We start from the raw sequence: 21,597 nt of genomic DNA on the forward strand, positions 1-21,597 counted from the left end.
ACTAGTGCTCAGCTCTAGGGAAGCACCCAGCCTTAACATTAGGTATTACTCCTTTTTTCCACTATCTTTTCTAATCTGTCTCCCCCAGTCCCTTTACCTCACAACATTGTCTAATTTATTGTCAACCATGATCACCACCATGCATTTTCTATCCTCCACAGATGAAGGCTGCAGACAAAATTTTGGACCTAGACCTTTTCTTTACATGTAGACCTACTCTATCCAGGCAAGCTTACAAGCTAAGACATGGTTCTCCATTGGTTTCCTACATCTACACATTATGTCCAGTGTTAGATGTTTATTTTTGACCTGAGTCATCAGACATGGCCTAAGATAATTAACTTCAATTCTGGTTATTGAATTTATACAGTATGCAGCAAAACTAAACACTACTGAATGTTTTTAAAAATTTACTTTATGTCAAACTGACACAGACAGATCTTATGGTGATGATAGGATAGGAAAGGGCTAGGAGTGGGAAGGAAGTGGTCATGGGCTTAATTAAGGTACAGCCCCAGAATTTGCCTGGTGTGAAAATGGGAAACCATAGAAAGCTATCTTTAGGGCTGCCGACAGTGGGGTTTGAACCCACTCTCTCCTGAATGCAAGCTCACAGCTGTGCAACCCTAACTGCACAGCAACCTGCTCAGTAGTACTGAAAACATTTTCTGAAAACCAAACAGTATGGCATGTTGCTAGAAACTGCCACTGCAATAGCGATGTATGCAGCAAGCTAAAGCTATATTGCACTCTGCGAGGAATCAATCAATCAATCAATCTGTATTTAGGACTGTCATCCAGGTGGCAGATTCCGTATCAATTGTTTACCTAGTCTTTTCTTATATGATTTCAAGAAACTTGGAAATTTATTGAACATTTCCCTCTTGGTAAAACTTACAACCTGACTTTTCATCCCGTTTACCACCATGCCATTTCCTGCGGTCCATATCACAATATTGCTGAAGTCCTATTTGCAGTCGCTCAAAATCCTGCAATTTTAAATTTTCTTTTTACAGTTTGCTTCACGTCGCACCGACACAGATAGGTCTTATGGCGATGATGGGATAGGAAAGGCCTGGGAGTGGGAAGGAAGCAGCTGTGGCTTTATTTACCGTACAGCCCCAGCATTTGCCTGGTGTGAAAATGGGAAACCATGGAAAACCATCTTCAGGGCTGCTAACAGTTAGGTTTGAACCCACTATCTCCCGGATGCAAGCTCACAGCTGCACGGCCAACTCACCCGGTATAACATCATCTGCAATAAGCCTTATCTGTGATGCCAGTCCTTTACTCATATAATTTATATACATAAGAAAACATAAAGGTCCAAAAATACTGCCCTGCAGGACCACCCCCACCCTCTCTATCATCACAGAATTAGATAATGCTTCGCCTACTCCAATTCTCTGACTTCTATTATTTTTTTTAATCTAGCCATCCATTCAACCAGTCTTTTATCTAGCCCAATAGCCCTCATTTTTATCATTGGTCTCCCATCGACAACCCTATCAAAAGCCTTGGGTAGGTCAATAGCGATACAGTCCATTTGACCTCCTGAATCTAAAATACCTGCTATGTCTTGCTGGAATCCTACAAGTTAGCCTCACTGGAATAACCTTTGCTAAACTCGAACTGACTTCTATCAAACCAGTTAGGAAATGTGTAAATATGTCCAATATAATCAGAAAGAATGCTTTCCCAGAGCTTGCACATAACATATGTCAAGCTGACTGGCCTGTAATTATCCACTCCACATCACCTTTTCCCTTGTACAATGGGGCTCCTATAGCTACCGTATTATACGTGTATAGGTCCCACTTTTCATATTAGAATTTTGAGACAAAAAACTGGGGTGGGGCTTATACTCAGAACAAAGAAAATATTATGAAAAATTTGTGAAAAATTTTATTACCTAAATTGTTACAATAGCTGAATTACTGATCACTCACTAATACTTTGGCCATCACTAGATTCACTTTCAGTATCTGATGTAGGCCTACGCCAAACTGCACCATCTTCCATTCCGTCCATTGCATTAGAAATCGATGTCACCTTGAAACTTTTGTGAAAAATGTCTTGGAGATATTTCCTTACATGTTGCAGCAATCCATTCACACATCTTAAGGCATCCAGTTGGAGTCGTTTCTGCTGTGCTGCTTATCCAGTAATGGTACACTCATCTCAAATTTTCCTTGAAAGGGTGGTTGATAAGAACATTGAGAGGTTGCAACATTCTAGTTATTCCACCAGGAGTAACCACCATATCGCACTTTTCTTGCAGACTTTTCCCCTTAATGCCATCTGTCAAATGACCTCAAAAACTGTCAAGTACAAGCATCGAACTTGAGCATAGGAGTGAACACAGTCACCGAAACCACACTGTCCTTAACCAGTCCATAAAAAGGTCTCCAGTCATCCAGCTGTTTTCTTACACTCGAACAATAACATCTGATGGTAAATTTTCTTTGGGGAGAGTCTTACACTTAAAAATAGTGCATGGTATAAGTTTGTGCCCATCAGCGGTGATTGCTAACATCACAGTGCACCTTTGTTTTCCTGCACCGGCGGTACGCACCTGAACTGTACCAGCACCGAGCTCATTTACTGTCGTATCTCCCAGTATGTTGAAAAGAACAGGTGTTTTGTCCGCATTATCGATGGTGGCCAGGCTGTAGTCATTCATCTTTTGAAGCTTGATAAAATGTTTTTGAAACAAGTAGCTTCTCCTGGTATGTTTCCGAAAGACGTTATGCCACTGATGTCTACCACCTTATTGCCAGATCGTATCGCTTCATAAAATGCCTTACCCATCCATAGCTGGCTTTGAATGCAGTAAACAAAATGTTCAGTTTACAGGTTCTTGTTTTGAGCACATATTCTAGCAGTAATGTCAGGTCAGAATATATTCTGCTGCCATATGCGACAGTAGACGGTACTACCTGGGACTGTGTGGCTGAGGGTCTGGTGGTCAATACCAAACCTGGCAAACTAAGGGAAAACCAATAGCTGCGAGCAGAAGGCTGGATAAGATGAGACCTTTGTGTGAGAAATAACACAAATTCATCAGCTGCTGCCTTGCAGTGAGGCAGGAGACTGCCAAAGGCTAAGGGAGACCACCCTGAAAGAAAATTCTCTAGTATGTTAGGCCTAGCAAGTCAGTACAGGAGTACAATGCAGTTGCTTTCAAAACGAAAATGAGCCTCGGAAAGGAACACATCCTGAATATCAACAATACTTCAAGTACTCTTGGAACTAATGATGATGTCATGTCCGATGTTCATTCAAGATGCACGAGAAAAACCGATCATAGAAAGAAGCTTCGGATTGGAACCTTAAACGTTATGACTCTAACAGTTTTAATGAACCATAGACATATTTACATCCAAGCGCTAAGTGAAATAAAATGGAAAGGTTGCAACACAAGAATGTTAGAGGATGGATATAAATTATACTGGAGTGGTAATCCTGCAGTGGCAAGGAATGAAGTTGGTTTTATACCCATAAAGACATTTGCAGTGTAACAGACATCTCATTCATCAATGAAAGATTAATCAAAGCTAAAATATGCCTAAATCGAGAAACAGAATCTGTGATCCAAGTTTATGCTCCCCAGCAGGGTTGTAGTGATGATCAAAAAGCAAGCTTCTTAGAAAAACTAGAGGACATCATTGATGAAGAGAACATAATGATGATTGGGAATTTTAATGCCCAGGTAGGAACTGATAGGTCAGGTTATGAAGGAATTATTGGTCCATATGGATTTGGTAATAGAAATGAGGAGGGTGAACTTCTGCTTGATCTATGTACAGGAAACCAACTTCTGGTGAAGAACTCGTGGTTTCAGAAACAGGATAGTGACAAGATAACGAGATACAGCTGGGATGGTCAGTATAAATCAATGGTAGACCTTATTGTCACAGATAGGTGAAGTGGAGAAAAGGTGCATGATGTAAAAGTGATACCTAGTAAGAGTCTTGGTAGTGACCATAGACTCCTCATTGCAGACCTAAGTATCACCAGACATATTATTATAGTAAACAAGAAGAAAAAAGCATGAATTAAAGACTGGAAATTGGAAGATCTGGAAGTCAAACAGCATTTTCAACAGAAAATCAGAGCTAAAATACCAATAACAGACACAAAGAATGGCAATGAAGAATGGAATGATTTTAAGGCAAGTCTGGTTGGTAGAGCAGATAAAATCTGTGGAAGAACAAGCAGAAGAGTTAGGGAGAAAAGAACATCTTAGTGGAATGTTAAAGTAAAGGAAGCCATAATGAAAAGGAATAAAGCCAAAAATGTTCTTGATTTGGCTAAGTCTGACAGAAGAATCAACAGCGACCGAATAGACAACAATTAATTGGAAGAGATGGCAAAAGAATGTAGATACAGGAAGTTGGAGTCAAGAGAATTGTACTGGAAGAAAAAGAGAAAAGTTGGGAAGAATTTACAACTAAACTAGAAGAAGACACTAAAGGGAATATGAAAATGATATATAGAATAATGAAAAGTAAAAGATCAGATAAAGAAACAATTACAGCTCTGGAGACAGCAGATGGGAATATAGTTTGCAATAGGAAAGATATTAGGTTTACAATGGGACAGTATTTTGACAAGCTCCTAAATGGCCCTCATGAGATCTCTGTTGAGGATGTAGGATAGAAAACAATAGAGGAAGATATCCCAATTACATGGACAGAAGTAGAGCAAGCTCTCCATAATATGAGAAGTGGTAAGTCAGCAGGAGCTGATGAAGTTACAGCTGACATGAGTAAAGCTGCTGGTCCACCAGGAATACACTGGCTGTGTAGAATTTTCAGAACATCATAGAAGGATAATGAAATACCTGAAAATTGGACAACAGGGATGATAGTTCCTATCTGTAAGAAAGGGAGTAGAAGGAAAAGTGAAAATTACAGAGGCATTACACTCCTATCACATGGCCTTAAAATTATGAAGAAGATCATTGAAGCCAGAGTAAGGGATATAGTAGAGCCTATCTTAGAAGATGAACAACATGGCTTTAGGGCTGGAAGAAGCACAACAGATCTGATATTTGCTTTGAGGATGTTGGCAGAGAAACATTGGGAAAGAGGAAAAGACCTAATTATTGTGTTTAAGGACCTTGAAAAGGTGTATGATAATGTTCCTAGATCAACTATTTGGAAAAGTCTTAGAAAACTTTGTGTACCGGAATACCTTATTAGGAAGGTCTAAATGCTATATACTAATTGTAAAAGCTGTGTCAGTATTGGAGATGTTCACTCTGAATGGTTCCATACAACCAAAGGAGTACAACAGGAAAGTGCCTTATCACCTCTTCTATGTACCAGGAAGGCATAGGCCTAGGCACATTATTTTTCTAAGTCTTTAATCATTAAAGAACAGCTCAGCTTTAGTGTCAGAAATAGCTGCATGAACGAAAGTTCTGGTCTCCGCTGCTTTGTGCAGGTGTGTGAGAGACAGCAAGAGAGGGGAACAGGCTGAGTGACGTCAGCGTCACATGTTCTCAACTTCCCCTTTGGAAAACTCTAGAAACTCTTCCATAACTTTTGAACGCCTTGTAATACAAAAATGAAAGCTACACCAATGTGAAGCCAATATTTAGAATGTATAATGATCAAAATTTGGAATTAATCCATCCATTAACTTGGAAAATATGGCAGGTAGAAGTTTATCATACGTAACCACTTGTCTCTCACTTGACACAGTGAACCCGCCCCAGCAGGGTATATATAGGTCAATGACTTGAGAGGTATACTCAGTTGAAATACGCAACTCAACCATGGGAGAAAGTTATACTGCTACGCCACGTTGCGCGAAGTAAAAGAGAGTCGTGCAGTAAGACTTTGAATTTCGTTGGGCGAGATCGAATAATTGGAAACTTCGACCGCGTTGTGAACATGTGGAATATTAATAATTTATTTAACGCGCACAATGTGCAAAGAATTACTGTATAAAACATTAGTCTTCGTTGCAAAATTTCACCAGTGATTCTGATCGCTGTTTACAATTTAAAACATGGTACCTAGTACAGTGTGCACCACATCTTAAACATACACAGTTCAAACCTGGTTCATGATAACGCTTTATATTACACAGTTTATAATGGAACCCATGAGCGGAGAACCTTGTCAGCAGGTGTCGCAGTTCATATCCACCTTGAACCCACTCGCGATTTAGCATGGCATCGGTAGAGTAGAAATCTTCCCAGATGTCAGCCTTCTTCGATCGTAGGTATCGAAGCAGATGTATATAGGGTGTTGTTGCTGGAAGTAACAACTGTAACCTTAGCTCTTCCACATAAAATCCCTCTCTGGATAGCTCATACACGAGCCGGGAAGGAGAATATTTGGAGAGGCACAGAGCCCGTTTCAAGTAGATTGCCTTCAACTTCTCGATTTTATCTAACTGTTTCATACTCAAATGTTCCCAAATGTTTTCCAAGCCATATGTTGCTATAGGGCTGATTTTTAGATGAAAGAGTTTTATGGCCGTTTCTAAAGACAAGTTTCTCAGGTGCTTAATGTCAGATATTGCTTTCATAGATGCATTTAGACGGTCTATGAGATGGAGGGTGAAAACATTACCTTGGGTTTGAAAAATTACACCCAAGTATTTAAAATGCTTTACGGACTTAAGTTCTTGGTCTTCATAATAGAAGATTCCATGAGGTCCCCCTCTTCTAAACGTCATGGACACTGTTTTTTCTACATTCAGTTTGAGCTCATTTTTCTTTATCCAGCCTACTATTTGGTTGAATGATTCCTGGAGTTCCTTCTCTGACGTTGATGTTAAGACCATATCATCAGCGTACATTAATAGTTTGACGCTTTCCTGGTTTACCAAATCTACTATGTCTGCTGTCGCAATGATGAATAATAATGGACTTAACGGGTCTCCCTGTAATACCCCGGTTGTTTGTTCCAAAATAATAGATTTGGTAATGCCATCATCTACTTCTATTGAATTGTTGAGCAGTAAGTTCCTAATCAGCGGTGTAAGGTAGTTCGTACTACCAATAAAACTCTCCAATTTTTCTAACAGTATGGTTCTGCTTATGGTGTCGAAAGCTTTCGAATAATCTACAAAGATGGCATGCAATTTACCCCCTGGTTTCTTTAAGGCTTCTTCTATGTCATTCTGGAGACAGCGGATAGCTAAAGTCGTTGATTTCCCTTTTCTAAATCCGAATTGCGACTCCGGTAGGTTATTTTCCACCAGTTTAATGAGACGTTTACCCACTAATGAAGTTAAAGTCTTTAGTAGAGTACACTCTAGCGCTATTCCTCTATATGAGTTGGGATCTGCGGTATCACCTTTGCCTTTATATAGCATTTTAATAGTAGATTTTCTCCAGTTGTCTGGTATCCTACCTTGCCACAAGCATTCATTCATTAGGCGAGTGATGGATTCACCCAATTTTGGGAGAGCAGCTTTAAGATGTTCATTAAAAATGTGATCTGGGCCACATGCCTTGTTATCTTTAGATGCTGTAATAGTTGATACAACCTCATTAATTGAAAATTCGTCAATTTCAGGGATTATTTGAAAAACTGGCACGAAATAATTAGTAGGTCGAGTGTCTCTCTCTTGAAGCACTGCACTCAGGTGCTTTTCCCAAACTTCCATTGGTAAGTTCCTGGAGAACTTCGGTTGTCTAGGCTTCAGAGCCAGGTAAGGATCTAGACTGGCACGTTCTATAAGTTTCTTTTCTTCTTCCCCTCTATAATGATTTTTGGCTTCTTTTAGTAGTAGTTTGTATGCTCTCCTTTTACTGGCATATATTTCAAGGAATTCTTTTGTTTTCTCTCTTCGGGCTGTATTTAATGCTTCCAGCACATCTCTATGACATTTATAGCATTCATTGGTGAACCAGGGTTGAGATTTCCTGACCACAGGTATTGTTGGTAGAGTAGCATTCTGGAGCAGCACTTCTAGATATAATGCAGCCTCATTAAGATTACCCTCTCGTAATAGGTTAAGTATCGTTTGATTATCTTCACCACAGATAAGAGACGGATTACTTTTTCTACTTATTTTTGTACGGTCTCTAACTGTATCAAGCGTACTAGGCCTATTCTCCAGCTGTAAGGAAGTTGCAACTGGTAGGTGTTTCCGTTGCGCCTCGAGAATAACGTCCTGCTTGATCGACACAAACTTAGAGTTTATAAACACCAGATCTATTGTGCTAGCACCATTATGAGACATGTAGGTATTCATGTCAGAGGCATTCACCAACCGAAGACCTTCCTCTTCTAAGAAGTCCAAAACTTCTGTTGATTTTCGATGTTCTGCATCGATGCGACAATTTAGGTCTCCGGCAAGGATAATGGCATCATCCCTAGTAGTCACAGTTAAAGCTTTACTAACTTCCTCAATAATCTCAGTTGATGAGAAATCTGGCTGAAAATATACACATACACAAACACACGGCTTGGTTCGAACTACTAAAACGTTCGTAGATCTGTATTGTACACTAAATGGTGAGAACTGATCAGTGAACAGACATGCAATGCCTCCTTTGGGCCTCCCTACTGAAGGTTTTTCTGCCATGACGAATGTTGAATAATGTCTACTAGTTTGCCACGCATGCGTTAAAAATGTTTCCACTAGGATTATTACATCAAATTCCTGTATCATCTCTTCTAGTGTGTTTGTCATGCTCAGCAGTCCTTCAATATTCCATAATAGTAGCTTAATCTTTGATGTAGGCAAAACGTCGTCGTCCTTATCGGGATTTGGTTGAGAGCATTGTACCCAAGTCGTTATGGGGTCGAAAATTATACCTCCTCACCAAAATCCTCCCTGGCCAGAATTCTGGGTTATTTACTTTTTCTAGGTGGTCAAATCCAATACCAATTCGGAACGCCTTCTTTGTACCTTTTGTGTCTAATTGGTCACAAATAATGTCATCAGATATATTGTTATCTCGAAGGAATTTAATAATATCCTCCCTCTCCGTGTTCTGATGAAGTTTGCCTATGTACAACCAGGCTGTTCTATTAGCCGCTCTTAGGTTGCTAGTTTCATCAGCCTTTCTCGAACCTATGATTACCTGTCTACGGTGCCGGTTTCACTTCACAACCTCCGTCCAAGTCCCCTCTTCGTGGAATATTGTAAAGTACAAGAAAATTGAGTTTCATAGTACAAGACTTATGAATTTCTTTAACAAGTAGCAAAATCGTGATCTCGAATGTGTACTCAGGTAGAATTTGGAATACAAGTGTTCAACTTGCCAGTTTACAGTGCATTATGGACTTTGCTAGGTTGATGTATATTTGAACTCTGTTGCGATCACGTACGGTGATAAGAATATTAGAAGAAATGTGCGTGATAAATTAAACTCACGACTATTGACAAGTTCATGAATTTTGAGACATGTGTTTTATCTGTAAATACGATTGTGAACTATTTAAGGTGTTATTCTGATCGAATACTCAGTGATTAATGAGATTAAATGTGGTCAATTTTCACGTATTTTTATGAATATTTGAACAGTATCGTTAGAAAAGGGACTGAACATTAAGGACATTTTATGTTGATAATAGGAAATATGAACCCTTGTTAGGAGAATTCACACATAAAATCAACTTAAGCAGTGAATGCTAGAATTCTAGAGACTAGCAAGGGCGCCAGTCTGGATGATTGACTGATACGGCCTTGTAATAATACTCAACATGGCTTAGCTGTGTTGATACTGCTACACGACTGAAAGCAACGGGAAACTACAGCCGTAACTAACTCCCGAGGACATGCAGCTCTCTCTGTATGAATGATGTACTGATGATGGCTTCCTCCCAGGTAAAATATTCCGGAGGTAAACTAGTCCCCCATTCGGATCTCCGGGTGGGGACTACACGAGAGGGAGCGATCATCAGGAAGATGGATACTGACATTCTGCGAGTCGGAGCGTGGAATGTTAGAAGTTTGAATCGTTGTGGTAGGTTAGAGAATCTGAAAAGGGAGATGGATAGGCTAAAGTTAGATGTAGTTGGCATAAGTGAAGTACGTTGGCAGGAAGAACAAGATTTTTGGTCAGGCGACTACCGAATTATCAACACAAAATCAAACAGAGGAAATGCAGGAGTTGGTTTAATAATGAATAAGAAAATAGGGCAGCGGGTAAGCTACTATGACCAGCATAGTGAAAGAATTATTGTCGTCAAGATAGACACCAAACCAATGCCCACCACAATAGTGCAGGTCTATATGCCTACTAGTTCAGCGGATGATGAAGAAATCGAAAGAATATATGAGGAGATAGAAGATTTAATACAATATGTAAAAGGTGACGAGAATCTAATTGTGATGGGAGACTGGAATGCAGTGGTAGGCCAAGGAAGAGAAGGTAGTACAGTTGGAGAATTTGGATTGGGACGAAGGAACGAAAGAGGAAGTCGTCTGGTTGAATTCTGCACTGATCATAATTTAGTCCTTGCCAATACTTGGTTCAAACACCACAAACGACGGCTGTATACGTGGACGAGACCTGGAGACACTGGAAGGTATCAAATAGACTTCATTATGATTAGGCAGAGATTCAGAAACCAGGTGTTGGATTGCAAAACTTTCCCAGGAGCAGACGTGGACTCTGACCACAACTTGTTGGTCATGAAATGCCACCTGAAGTTGAAGAAATTGAAGAAAGGAAAGAATGCAAAAAGATGGGATCTAGACAAGTTGAAAGAAAAGAATGTGAGGGATTGTTTCAAGGAACATGTTGCACAAGGACTAAATGAAAAGGCTGAAGGAAACACTATAGAGGAAGAGTGGAGAGTCATGAAAAATGAAGTCAGTAGGGTTGCTGAAGAAATGTTAGGCAGGAAGAAAAGATCAACTAAGAATCAGTGGATAACTCAGGAGATACTAGACCTGATTGATGAACGACGAAAATACAAGAGTGCTAGAAATGAAGAGGGCAGAAAAGAATACATGCGATTAAAGAATGAAGTGGATAGAAAGTGCAAGGCAGCTAAGGAAGAATGGCTGAAGGAGAAATGCAAGGAGGTCGAAGGCTGTATGGTCCTGGGAAAGGTAGATGCTGCATACAGGAAAATCAAGGAAACCTTTGGAGAAAGGAAATCTAGGTGTATGAATATTAAGAGCTCAGATGGAAAACCACTTCTAGGGAAAGAAGACGAAGCAGAAAGATGGCAGGAGCACATCCAACAGTTGTATCAAGGTAAAGATGTAGATAATTTGGTTCTGGAACATGAAGAGGCTGTTGATGCTGATGAAAAGGGAGACCCAATTTTGAGGTCAGAGTTTGACAGAGCTGTGAGTGACCTCAATAGGAACAAGGCACCTGGAATTGATGACATTCCCTCTGAATTACTGACTGCCTTAGGAGAAACCAGCATGGCAAGGTTATTTCATTTAGTCTGCAAGATGTATGAGACAGGAGAAGTCCCATCCGATTTTCAGCAGAATGTTGTTATACCTATTCCCAAGAAAGCCGGTGCTGACAGGTGTGAAAACTACCGCACCATTAGTTTAGTATCTCATGCCTGCAAAATTTTAACACGTATTATTTACAGAAGAATGGAAAAACAAGTTGAAGCTGAGTTGGGAGAAGATCAATTTGGCTTCAGAAGAAATGTAGGAACACGTGAAGCTATCCTGACTTTACGTCTGATCTTAGAGGATCGAATCAAGAAGGACAAGCCCACGTACATGGCATTCGTAGATCTAGAAAAGGCATTCGATAATGTTGATTGGACCAAGCTATTTATGATTCTGAAGGTGATAGGGATCAGATACCGAGAACGAAGAATTATCTACAATCTGTACAAAAATCAGTCTGCAGTGATAAGAATCGAGGGCTTTGAAAAAGAAGCGGCAATCCAGAAAGGAGTGAGGCAAGGCTGCAGTTTGTCCCCTCTCCTTTTCAATGTTTACATAGAACAGGCAGTAAAGGAAATCAAAGAGAAATTTGGAAAGGGAATCACAGTCCAAGGAGAGGAAATCAAAACCTTGAGATTTGCTGATGATATTGTTATTTTATCTGAGACTGCAGAAGATCTTGAGAAGTTGCTGAATGGTATGGATGAAGTCTTGGGTAAGGAGTACAAGATGAAAATAAATAAGTCCAAAACAAAAGTAATGGAGTGCAGTCGAACGAAGGCAGGTGATGCAGGAAATATTAGATTAGGAAATGAAGTCTTAAAGGAAGTAGATGAATATTGTTACTTGGGTAGTAAAATAACTAACGATGGCAGAAGTAAGGAGGACATAAAATGCAGACTAGCACAAGCAAGGAAGAGCTTTCTTAAGAAAAGAAATTTGCTCACTTCAAACATTGATATCGGAATTAGAAAGATGTTTTTGAAGACTTTCCTGTGGAGCGTGGCATTGTATGGAAGTGAAACATGGACGATAACTGACTCAGAAAGAAAGAGAATAGAAGCTTTTGAAATGTGGTGTTACAGAAGAATGCTGAAGGTGAGATGGATAGATCGAATCACGAATGAAGAGATACTGAATCGAATTGGTGAGAGGAGATCGATTTGGCTAAATTTGACAAGAAGAAGAGATAGAATGATAGGACACATCTTAAGACACCCAGGACTTGTTCAGTTGGTTTTTGAAGGAAGTGTAGGGGGTAAGAACGGTAGGGGTAGACCAAGATATGAATATGACAAGCAGATTAGAGCAGATGTAGGATGCAATAGTTACGTAGAAATGAAAAGGTTAGCACAGGATAGGGTGGCGTGGAGAGCTGCATCAAACCAGTCTATGGACTGATGACTCAAACAACAACATTGTAGACGTTGTGTTAATTGAATTTATGCATGAATTTCATAGACTGTGACACTCATACTCATGCTAAACTTACTACATGATTTGTGAATATTTTGAACTGTGCCTAGTGTCTAATTCCATGTCATACGAACTGTGTAGTTAAAGACTGTGCTTTTGACTTCGTAACTCGAGAAGTGATCTCATTTTTATCGTGAACATTTCCTCAGAGACCTGACATGTAGTTCAGACTGTGATAAAGACTGTGCTATTACGAGTCACATATTAAATGCTACATTATAAAGTGCAAGTATAAACTATGCTTTCAAACTCGTCTAAGTGTGAAATGCAACTCATTACTATGAACTGACAGTGCTACGTCTTGCCTTATCGTGCCAATTGAACTTTCCCGTGTGTCTATATTTCTTTCTAATAAACACCGGAAATCTTGGCGAAGTGTCCTAACCTCACATTATTTTAAACATCGTATCCAGCATAGGACAGGCGACATCATTGGAGATACGTGGTAACATTGAGGGATAAGACGTGGTAACTTTGAGGGATAATACGTGGTTCGCTGCTGTTGGAGCTGAGTTCAACCTCAGGCTGTTCACCGTAGGAGTTCCAGTCACCAAGCTGCGGAGCCGCACTTCAACCATTCCTATAGCTGAATTCAGGTGATATAAGTGTATTTTACAATCTTTCTGGAGTGAATAATTGCACTAATTTAAACCTAGGAATTTCATTTTTGTCCGTATTGAACTGAGGAAGGATGATAGGGAAACTTAAAACGGTCCACCTTTTCAATACAAAAATGTTATAGTTTATTTATAACATGTATTTGTACTTGGAACTAGTTTCAACGCTGATTTGCGTCATCATCAGCCAAAATGTGGGAATAGGCAAGCATTTAGGCATTTATAATGCACTGTTTGATAAATGCTATATCCTTGCCTATTTTCCCAATTTTGATTTTTAAGCCCAAGTAATGATAGGTTAACGACTTTGCCTGGTTGGCTGCTTCATTTAAACCTAGGAATTTCATTTTTGTCCGTATTGAACTGAGAAAGGATGATAGGGAAACTTAAAACGGTCCACCTTTTCAATACAAAAATGTTATAGTTTATTTATAACATGTATTTGTACCTGGAACTAGTTTCAACGCTGATTTGCGTCATCATCAGCCAAAATGTGGGAATAGGCAAGCATTTAGGCATTTATAATGCACTGTTTGATAAATGCTATATCCTTGCCTATTTTCCCAATTTTGATTTTTAAGCCCAAGTAATGATAGGCTAACGACTTTGCCTGGTTGGCTGCTTCATTTAAACCTAGGAATTTCATTTTTGTCTGTATTGAACTGAGAAAGGATGATAGGGAAACTTAAAACGGTCCACCTTTTCAATACAAAAATGTTATAGTTTATTTATAACATGTATTTGTACTTGGAACTAGTTTCAATGCTGATTTGTATCATCATCAGCCAAAATGTGGGAATAGGCAAGCATTTAGGCATTTATAATGCACTGTTTGATAAATGCTATATCCTTGCCTATTTTCCCAATTTTGATTTTTAAGCCCAAGTAATGATAGGCTAACGACTTTGCCTGGTTGGCTGCTTCATTTAAACCTAGGAATTTCATTTTTGTCCGTATTGAACTGAGAAAGGATGATTGGGAAACTTAAAACGGTCCACCTTTTCAATACAAAAATGTTATAGTTTATTTATAACATGTATTTGTACTTGGAACTAGTTTGTATTGAAAAGGTGGACCGTTTTAAGTTTCCCTATCATCCTTTCTCAGTTCAATACGGACAAAAATGAAATTCCTAGGTTTAAATGAAGCAGCCAACCAGGCAAAGTCGTTAGCCTATCATTACTTGGGCTTAAAAATCAAAATTGGGAAAATAGGCAAGGATATAGCATTTATCAAACAGTGCATTATAAATGCCTAAATGCTTGCCTATTCCCACATTTTGGCTGATGATGACGCAAATCAGCGTTGAAACTAGTTCCAAGTACAAATACATGTTATAAATAAACTATAACATTTTTGTATTGAAAAGGTGGACCGTTTTAAGTTTCTCTATCATCCTAATTGCACTAAAACATTAACTGACTTACTGCCAAGGCACTTAATCATTCTCAATACTCTAGCACTATGCTTATCAAGTGAAAGTGCCTGGTCCATAAAACAAATATTTTTGATCATGTGAATTCCAATCCTACTACTTGTTGAAATTGTAGGAAGTCATTTAACAAAACTGTAGGTCATTCTAAATTGAAATTTAGGATTTTTTTGAAGTAAGTGTAATCTGATGTCATTCCATAACAACTTAGTTAAACTTTAGGGTTTTTTCTACAACAAATGAACAAGTTAAAAATCATGTTTAATTTATTTAACTGGACTTTAGGGTTTCTGAAGTTAGTGATTTAAAATCATTAATATTTAAGTGGACTGTAGGATTTCTGAAACAAGTGTAATTTGAAGTTATGTTTAATCTATGATGATTTAAACAGACTCTAGACTTGCACAGAAGTGATTTGGAGGATTTAATTTTTCTTTGAACTCTAAAATCTTGGTCAATTGACAAAGTGATTTGAATGAAGGTTTATGAACAAAGTTCTTATTTTGAATATTATTTAATTTGAATCCATGAGTGGTAACTTAGTTGAACTTTAGGGTGTGTTTAAATGAAATTATTGAAAGCTATTATTCATTCTGGATGTTTTATGAACATCGAGTGGATGTGTAGAACAAAGACTATATTTTGTTCAATCTTGACAACATTTACAATTCTGCAATTTAATTTCATTCTGACCATGTCAATGGAAGATTTACTTTTTGAATGAATGAGAAGCAGGGTGATTTTCTTCAAATCTTTAATAAAACTTATCAAAAATTTTAATACTATCTATTATTCGCCCTGCGAAGTCTTCCTTCTCTGTACCTGCTCCAATAAGACCTTACACAACCTGAGATCCTTCCCATGCTCTCGCCCAACAACTTTTTCCTGATACATATATTCATAGCAATTATGAATACCGCTTTAAAGGAACTAAAAGGAAAAGGTAATAAATATCTTCAGGCTCTGGTGATTGCAGATGATGTGGCAATATGGGATGAAACAGAGGAGGGAGTGCAAAATAATCTGAATGCATGGTGTAAGAATTTTGATGATTATGGAATGAAACTGGACCCATCAAAAACAGTAGCATTCAAAATCAGCGGACATAATACAGAATGCAACATAAAACTACAGGACCACCAAGTTGAAGTAGTTCACCAATTCAGATATTTAGGAAGAGTAATGCATAGTAATAATTTTGTATTTACATTTTCTTATTATTCCTTTGAACATTTCTTTATCAATTTAAACAAACTGCAAACTGCTAAGTCAAAGTACAACTGTCTCAATAACCTGTTCACTTTACCACAGTCCAGGTCTCTCCAGCAAGATGGGTTTCTTTGCCGGTGTAAAAGAGAGCTACCCCAGCAAAATTCTAATCCCTTGGTTGAAGTATGAGCGGTAAGTCTCCTTCTCTTGCAGAAGCGGGGTGATAGCTGTTGGCCTAGCCCAAGATTCCCAGCGTCTTATGGCGGTGAAGCAGCTAGCTTGGGTACATATTAGTTATATAGAGATGAAACTCAAAGTATTCAGTGCCAGACACCAGAGGCTAGACGAAAAAACAGTATAGCCACTTGCACATAATCTTGCTAATAAAAATAGCCATTTTATGAAATCAAGTGTAATAAAAGTATTTATTTTTATTTTTGGATTTCGGCATGTATGAATTTTTGGGAGCAATTCATTGATGTCACGTGTAGAGTATGTTTTTTGATATTCACAGAAAAATGTTAAGGTTGCCCAGCATGAACACAGCACCAAGAATTTTGTATTTGGTTGCTGTATACAAGTGGGTCTGCCTGTAATGATGGTATATTGAGACTTTTGTAGCGTTCCTCTTGGATTATAGGTGAAGTGGTATACGTCGTGAGAAATATTTTCCCTCATTTGTCATTGCTGAACCTATGCTTAGCAAGCAAGAGAAACTGTAAAAGTTAGGCTTTTTAAGTTAAAAAACAAAAAGTTAGTCCCAGTATATTTCTGTGAAAAAAATTACTATTATTACGAAGCATCACCGGATGAAACTGTAAGTGCATTGTTTAAAATCTGCTGTAGCTTAAGTTATGATGGTAATCAGTATTATTATGCACTATTTTTTCTGATCTCAGTGGACATAAGTGCAAGTCTGCTATTTGTAGGACTCATGAGTGTATGACAACTTTTTACTATTTTTAATCTATGCTGGAAATAAGTGGCTGATGATGTCTTAAACTATGCTATGTTATGAGGTTCAATCTAACATTTTTACAAATTTTGTTACAATTCGTTTGTCTTTAGCTTTGAATCGATGTCCATTTAAAAATGCCTCATTCAGTCCTTTGAGCACGCCATGATGTATTTGTGTAGTAGCTGTGATATTTTGGAGGGCAGGAAAGAGTCAGGGAAAGAGTGTGTCACGTGTTGTGTTAGTTCCTATCTCACAGTGCGAGCGGTCGTGTGTGTGTGTAACCAGTGTGTAGCATTAGGCGAGACCTAACAGTGTGAGTGATCACATGTGTGTGATTTTCTACAATTTGATTGATATTTATTGTTATAACCAGCAGTATGAGTGTAAGTCAAAGACAACAAGTTATTAGCTGGATGTTAGATGAAAATTACGTTGATCACATGAGTTTTCCTGTGAATAATTATGTGTTGCTTGTGTGAAAATGCTGAAAATAACATTAATACCATAGGATAAAGTAAACTATCTTTTAGACCATAAACTGTAGATTTCATTAATGTTCCAAATTGCATTTGTGATTTAGTAAGTAAGCTGATACATTTATAGGCCACTTTTATCAGTTGGTGCTATTTCATTTGAAATAAATGTAATGTTTAACTGTATGTCATATTCAATAAAAAATAATAAAATGTGTTAAAATTATCAGTATACAATAAAACATTAAAATAAAATAAAAGCAAAAAATTTATGAAATTAATGATTTTATAAGAGAAATACAGATGTCAGGTTTCACCTAACAACGTGAGTCATCGCATGACTTGCCGATGCGCGAGTGATCGCGGGTTAAAGATATGAAACATGTACTGCAAACAATTTTGACATTAATGTAATTTAATTGCTAACATGATTATATTATGTATTGGAAAGGTGGAAACCTCAAGTTTCTTTTTTCAAAGTATCTTACTGTCAATACGGACTAACAATGAAGTTTTTAACATCTAAATAATTGAGGTGATCAAGAATCATCCACTGATCTATGATAGGAGTGTAAGTGAGAAGCACAAATGTCTTGAGTCAGTCACGAGACAGTCAGGAAGTCATTAGAAAAACGAGACAGTCAGCAAGGAGTGAATCACTCAGATGATCTTCACTATGAGCGATGTGAAAGTTGAATTCTTGGACTTTTGTGTCGTGTCGTGCCGCGTCATGTTGTGTTAACCTGCCACAATATACTGAACATTCTTCTTTCCTTTTCTGCTATCTTCCTCACATCCTGGTGAGGTAGCAGGTGCAATCTGTGTTGCACTAGACTAATTTTGCAACTAGATGCCCTTCCTGATGCCAACCCTACGTGGAGGAATGTATTAAACTATTATGTGTTTCTGTGGTGGCTAGCAGAGTGCTGAGTTGTGTGTAAATGAAGAGGTGTGTATTATGACAAACACAAAGATCCAGTCCCTGAACCAGATGAATTACTAGATGTGACTAAAATCCCCATCCAGATCCTTTTAAACTGAAGGTCTCTATGATGACCATTCGGTCAGGGAGACAGGCACTAAATATATTAAACATTACCTGATTGAACTTCTTGAGCATAATGAAGTACAGTCTTAGTTGATGTTCCAGCTGGTGTGTGCATTAGAATGAGTGGAAGAAGAGCCTGAAAAACAAAAATACAAAAATATGAGGGACAAAAAAGTGTGAAATATAAAAATACTGAAATATGTACTGTATTTCTTTTGTCAGAGGTGATATTGATATAAGAATATATGGTAGAACCCTGGTAATCCAAATCTGAAATTTCAGATAACCCAAACAGAATCTGTGATAGAGAAAAAAAAGATTGAAGTCCCACTTGCAACATAAAGAAAGGATTTATTATACAGTAGTACTGTATTTCAAAATGATTATTTGAGCTTGAATGGAGGAGGAGCTCTGTACTGAGTAGGGGCTTTTCTGTACTCTGTGGAAAACGGATCTGGGTGGGGAAATCCTCAACCCCAACACGGCAAGTTCCAATGGCTGATAGGGGCTCTAGATGAGAGTGGTGCTTGCACCCGCGGATCAACTGAGGACGTTATACAGTGGCAGCAGCTATATCATTATTGTTGATACAAAGACTGATCCATCGACTGTGTATCAGCAAACAGCTGCATCGTATTGTGGCATCCTTGGATGTTGGGATATGATGTGGTTACTGCGCATTGAGGAAGGCAACGAGAAACCACCTCAATTATTTTTCCCTAGTACATAAACAACCATGATATTGTCACAGCAAGATGTACAGTCTACTGATCATGAGGCATGGAACCCAAGATCTGGTAGGGGAAGGAATGAGGCTTCTCAGATCGTCATCCAGAAAAATCCTCAAAAGAATGAATCGATGAATATTGGAACGTGGAATGTAAGAACCTTACTAGAGGCAGGAAAACTGGAAGAAACCAAAAATGTAATGAATGATAAAGACATGGATGTTCTGGGATTGTGTGAAATCAGATGGCCAGGGAATGGCGATTTCTACAGTGATGATTTCAGAATGATCTACAGTGGCAGCACAAGTGGAGGAAGTAATGGAGTAGGACTTCTGCTTAGAAGCAAATGGGCAAGAAATGTGATGAACACCTATCACGTAAATGAAAGGATACTATTTGTAAAAATCAAAACAAATCCCAGGAATATAGTTGTTGTTCAAGTGTACTTTCCCACATTGAACAGCTCGGATGAAAAAATTGAAGAAATGTATGAAAATATTGACCAGACATTTTTTTTTTTTTGCTAGTGGCTTTACGTCACACCAACACAGATAGGTCTTATGGCGACAATATTGACCAAACATGGAATCTGACAAAGGAATCAGATAATGTAATAATTATGGGAGAATTTAATGCTATTGTTGAAAGTCATCAAGACTGAGAAGGAATTGGGAAGTTTGGACTGGGTATCAGGAATAAACAAGGAGAGAGACTACTTGATTTCTGTGATCAGTACAATATGATTGTGACAAACACGTTATTTGATGTACCATTACAACAGAGATATATCTGGAAAGCCCTGGGTGACACTGCTTGTTATCAGAATGATTATATCCTTGTCAAGAGAAGATATCGCACTCAAGTTAAAACAAGCCATAGCTACCCTGGAGCAGAGATTCATAGTGATCATTGCCTAGTCATGGCCAAATGCAATATCCAACTGAAAAAGAACCGGCATTGAAAAACCTCTAGATGTGACCAAACTAAAGGACAACAACAATAATGTTGCAAAGTTTGGGTTGGGAAGAACTGAGAGAAAGAAGACAAGCTGCTCGACTAAGTGGTATGTTCTGAGCTGTCAGCGGAGAGATGGCGTGGAATGACATTAGTAGACGAATAAGTTTGAATGGCGTTTATAAAAGTAGGAAAGATCACAATATGAAGATAAAGTTGGAATTCAAGAGGACAAACTGGGGCAAATATTCATTTATAGGAAGGGGAGTTAGGGATTGGAATAACTTACCAAGGGAGACGTTCAATAAATTTCCAATTTCTTTGAAATCATTTAGGAAAAGGCTAGGAAAACAACAGATAGGGAATCTGCTACCTGGGCAACTGCCCTAAATGCAGATCAGTATTGATTGATTGATTTATTTGAAGAGATTTTTGCCCACAAAACAAATGAATTGGTTGAAAGACTTGAAGAATCAAAATAGGAAAATATTAAAGAAGGTTTGATAAATATAGCTCATTAAACACTAGGAACAAGAATTTTGGAACCAAGGAAACCGTGGATTACAAGAGAAATATTGGATCTGATAATAAAGAGAAACCAGTACAGGAGGGAGAATACCATAAGAAATCAGGAACAATATGATGATGCTTGTTGTTTTAAGGGGCCTAACATCAAAGGTCATCGGCCCAGGAACAATATCATCATCATCATTATCTAAAAGGCTTCGCCTTGTTGCTGCAACCATCGATCTCTTCTCTCCGATCCTTTTCATCTCTCCATAACCTTGGCATCCCATCATCTCAACTACCTCTACAATATAGGAACAATATAGACTTGTTAAAAATCAAATTATAACCCTTTGTAGAAAAGCAAAGGAGGAATGGATGGCTGAGATAACTAAGAACATTGGAAACAATATTGCTGAAGGAAAAACTGACAGAACTCATCAACACATCAGAGCCTTAAACCAGAAACTGAAAGTGAAAAGTTCCATAATAAAGGATAGAAATGGGAAAATCTTAATAGATGCAGATGAAGTCAGCCTGTGGTGGAAAGATTACCTTGAAGAACTGTATGATGGGAATGTATCTAATAAAACATGGTATATTGAACTGGAAAATGATATAGAAGAAGATGATAAGGGCCCTGTTATCACAAGAAGAGAATCTGAATCAACACTTGAGAGAATAAGTGACAATAAAGCTTGTAGTCCAGATAACATACCAGGAGAACTACTAAATAATATGGGTAAGAAAATGAAAGACTTACTTTATGACGTAATCTGATAATGCTACAATAGTGGCAAAATTCCTGAAGATTTCACCAAAAGCAGAACAGTTATGATACCAAAGAAA

The 21,597-nt window shown here is 38.2% G+C and overlaps 1 protein-coding gene across 1 annotated transcript in view; it reads right to left on the reverse strand.

Annotated features, from left to right (window-relative positions):
* LOC136866124 (lipase 1) overlaps positions 1-21,597 on the reverse strand; it is a 67,876-nt gene that overhangs the window by 37,876 nt on the left and 8,403 nt on the right. The window contains exon 2 of the mRNA XM_068226615.1: positions 18,611-18,695. Within this exon, the coding sequence (XP_068082716.1) occupies positions 18,611-18,674 (64 nt within the window). The 5' untranslated portion in view covers positions 18,675-18,695. The remainder of the gene's footprint in view (positions 1-18,610; positions 18,696-21,597) is intronic.

Source organism: Anabrus simplex, chromosome 3 (genome assembly GCF_040414725.1).
Source record: "Anabrus simplex isolate iqAnaSimp1 chromosome 3, ASM4041472v1, whole genome shotgun sequence".
NCBI lineage: Eukaryota > Metazoa > Arthropoda > Insecta > Orthoptera > Tettigoniidae > Anabrus > Anabrus simplex.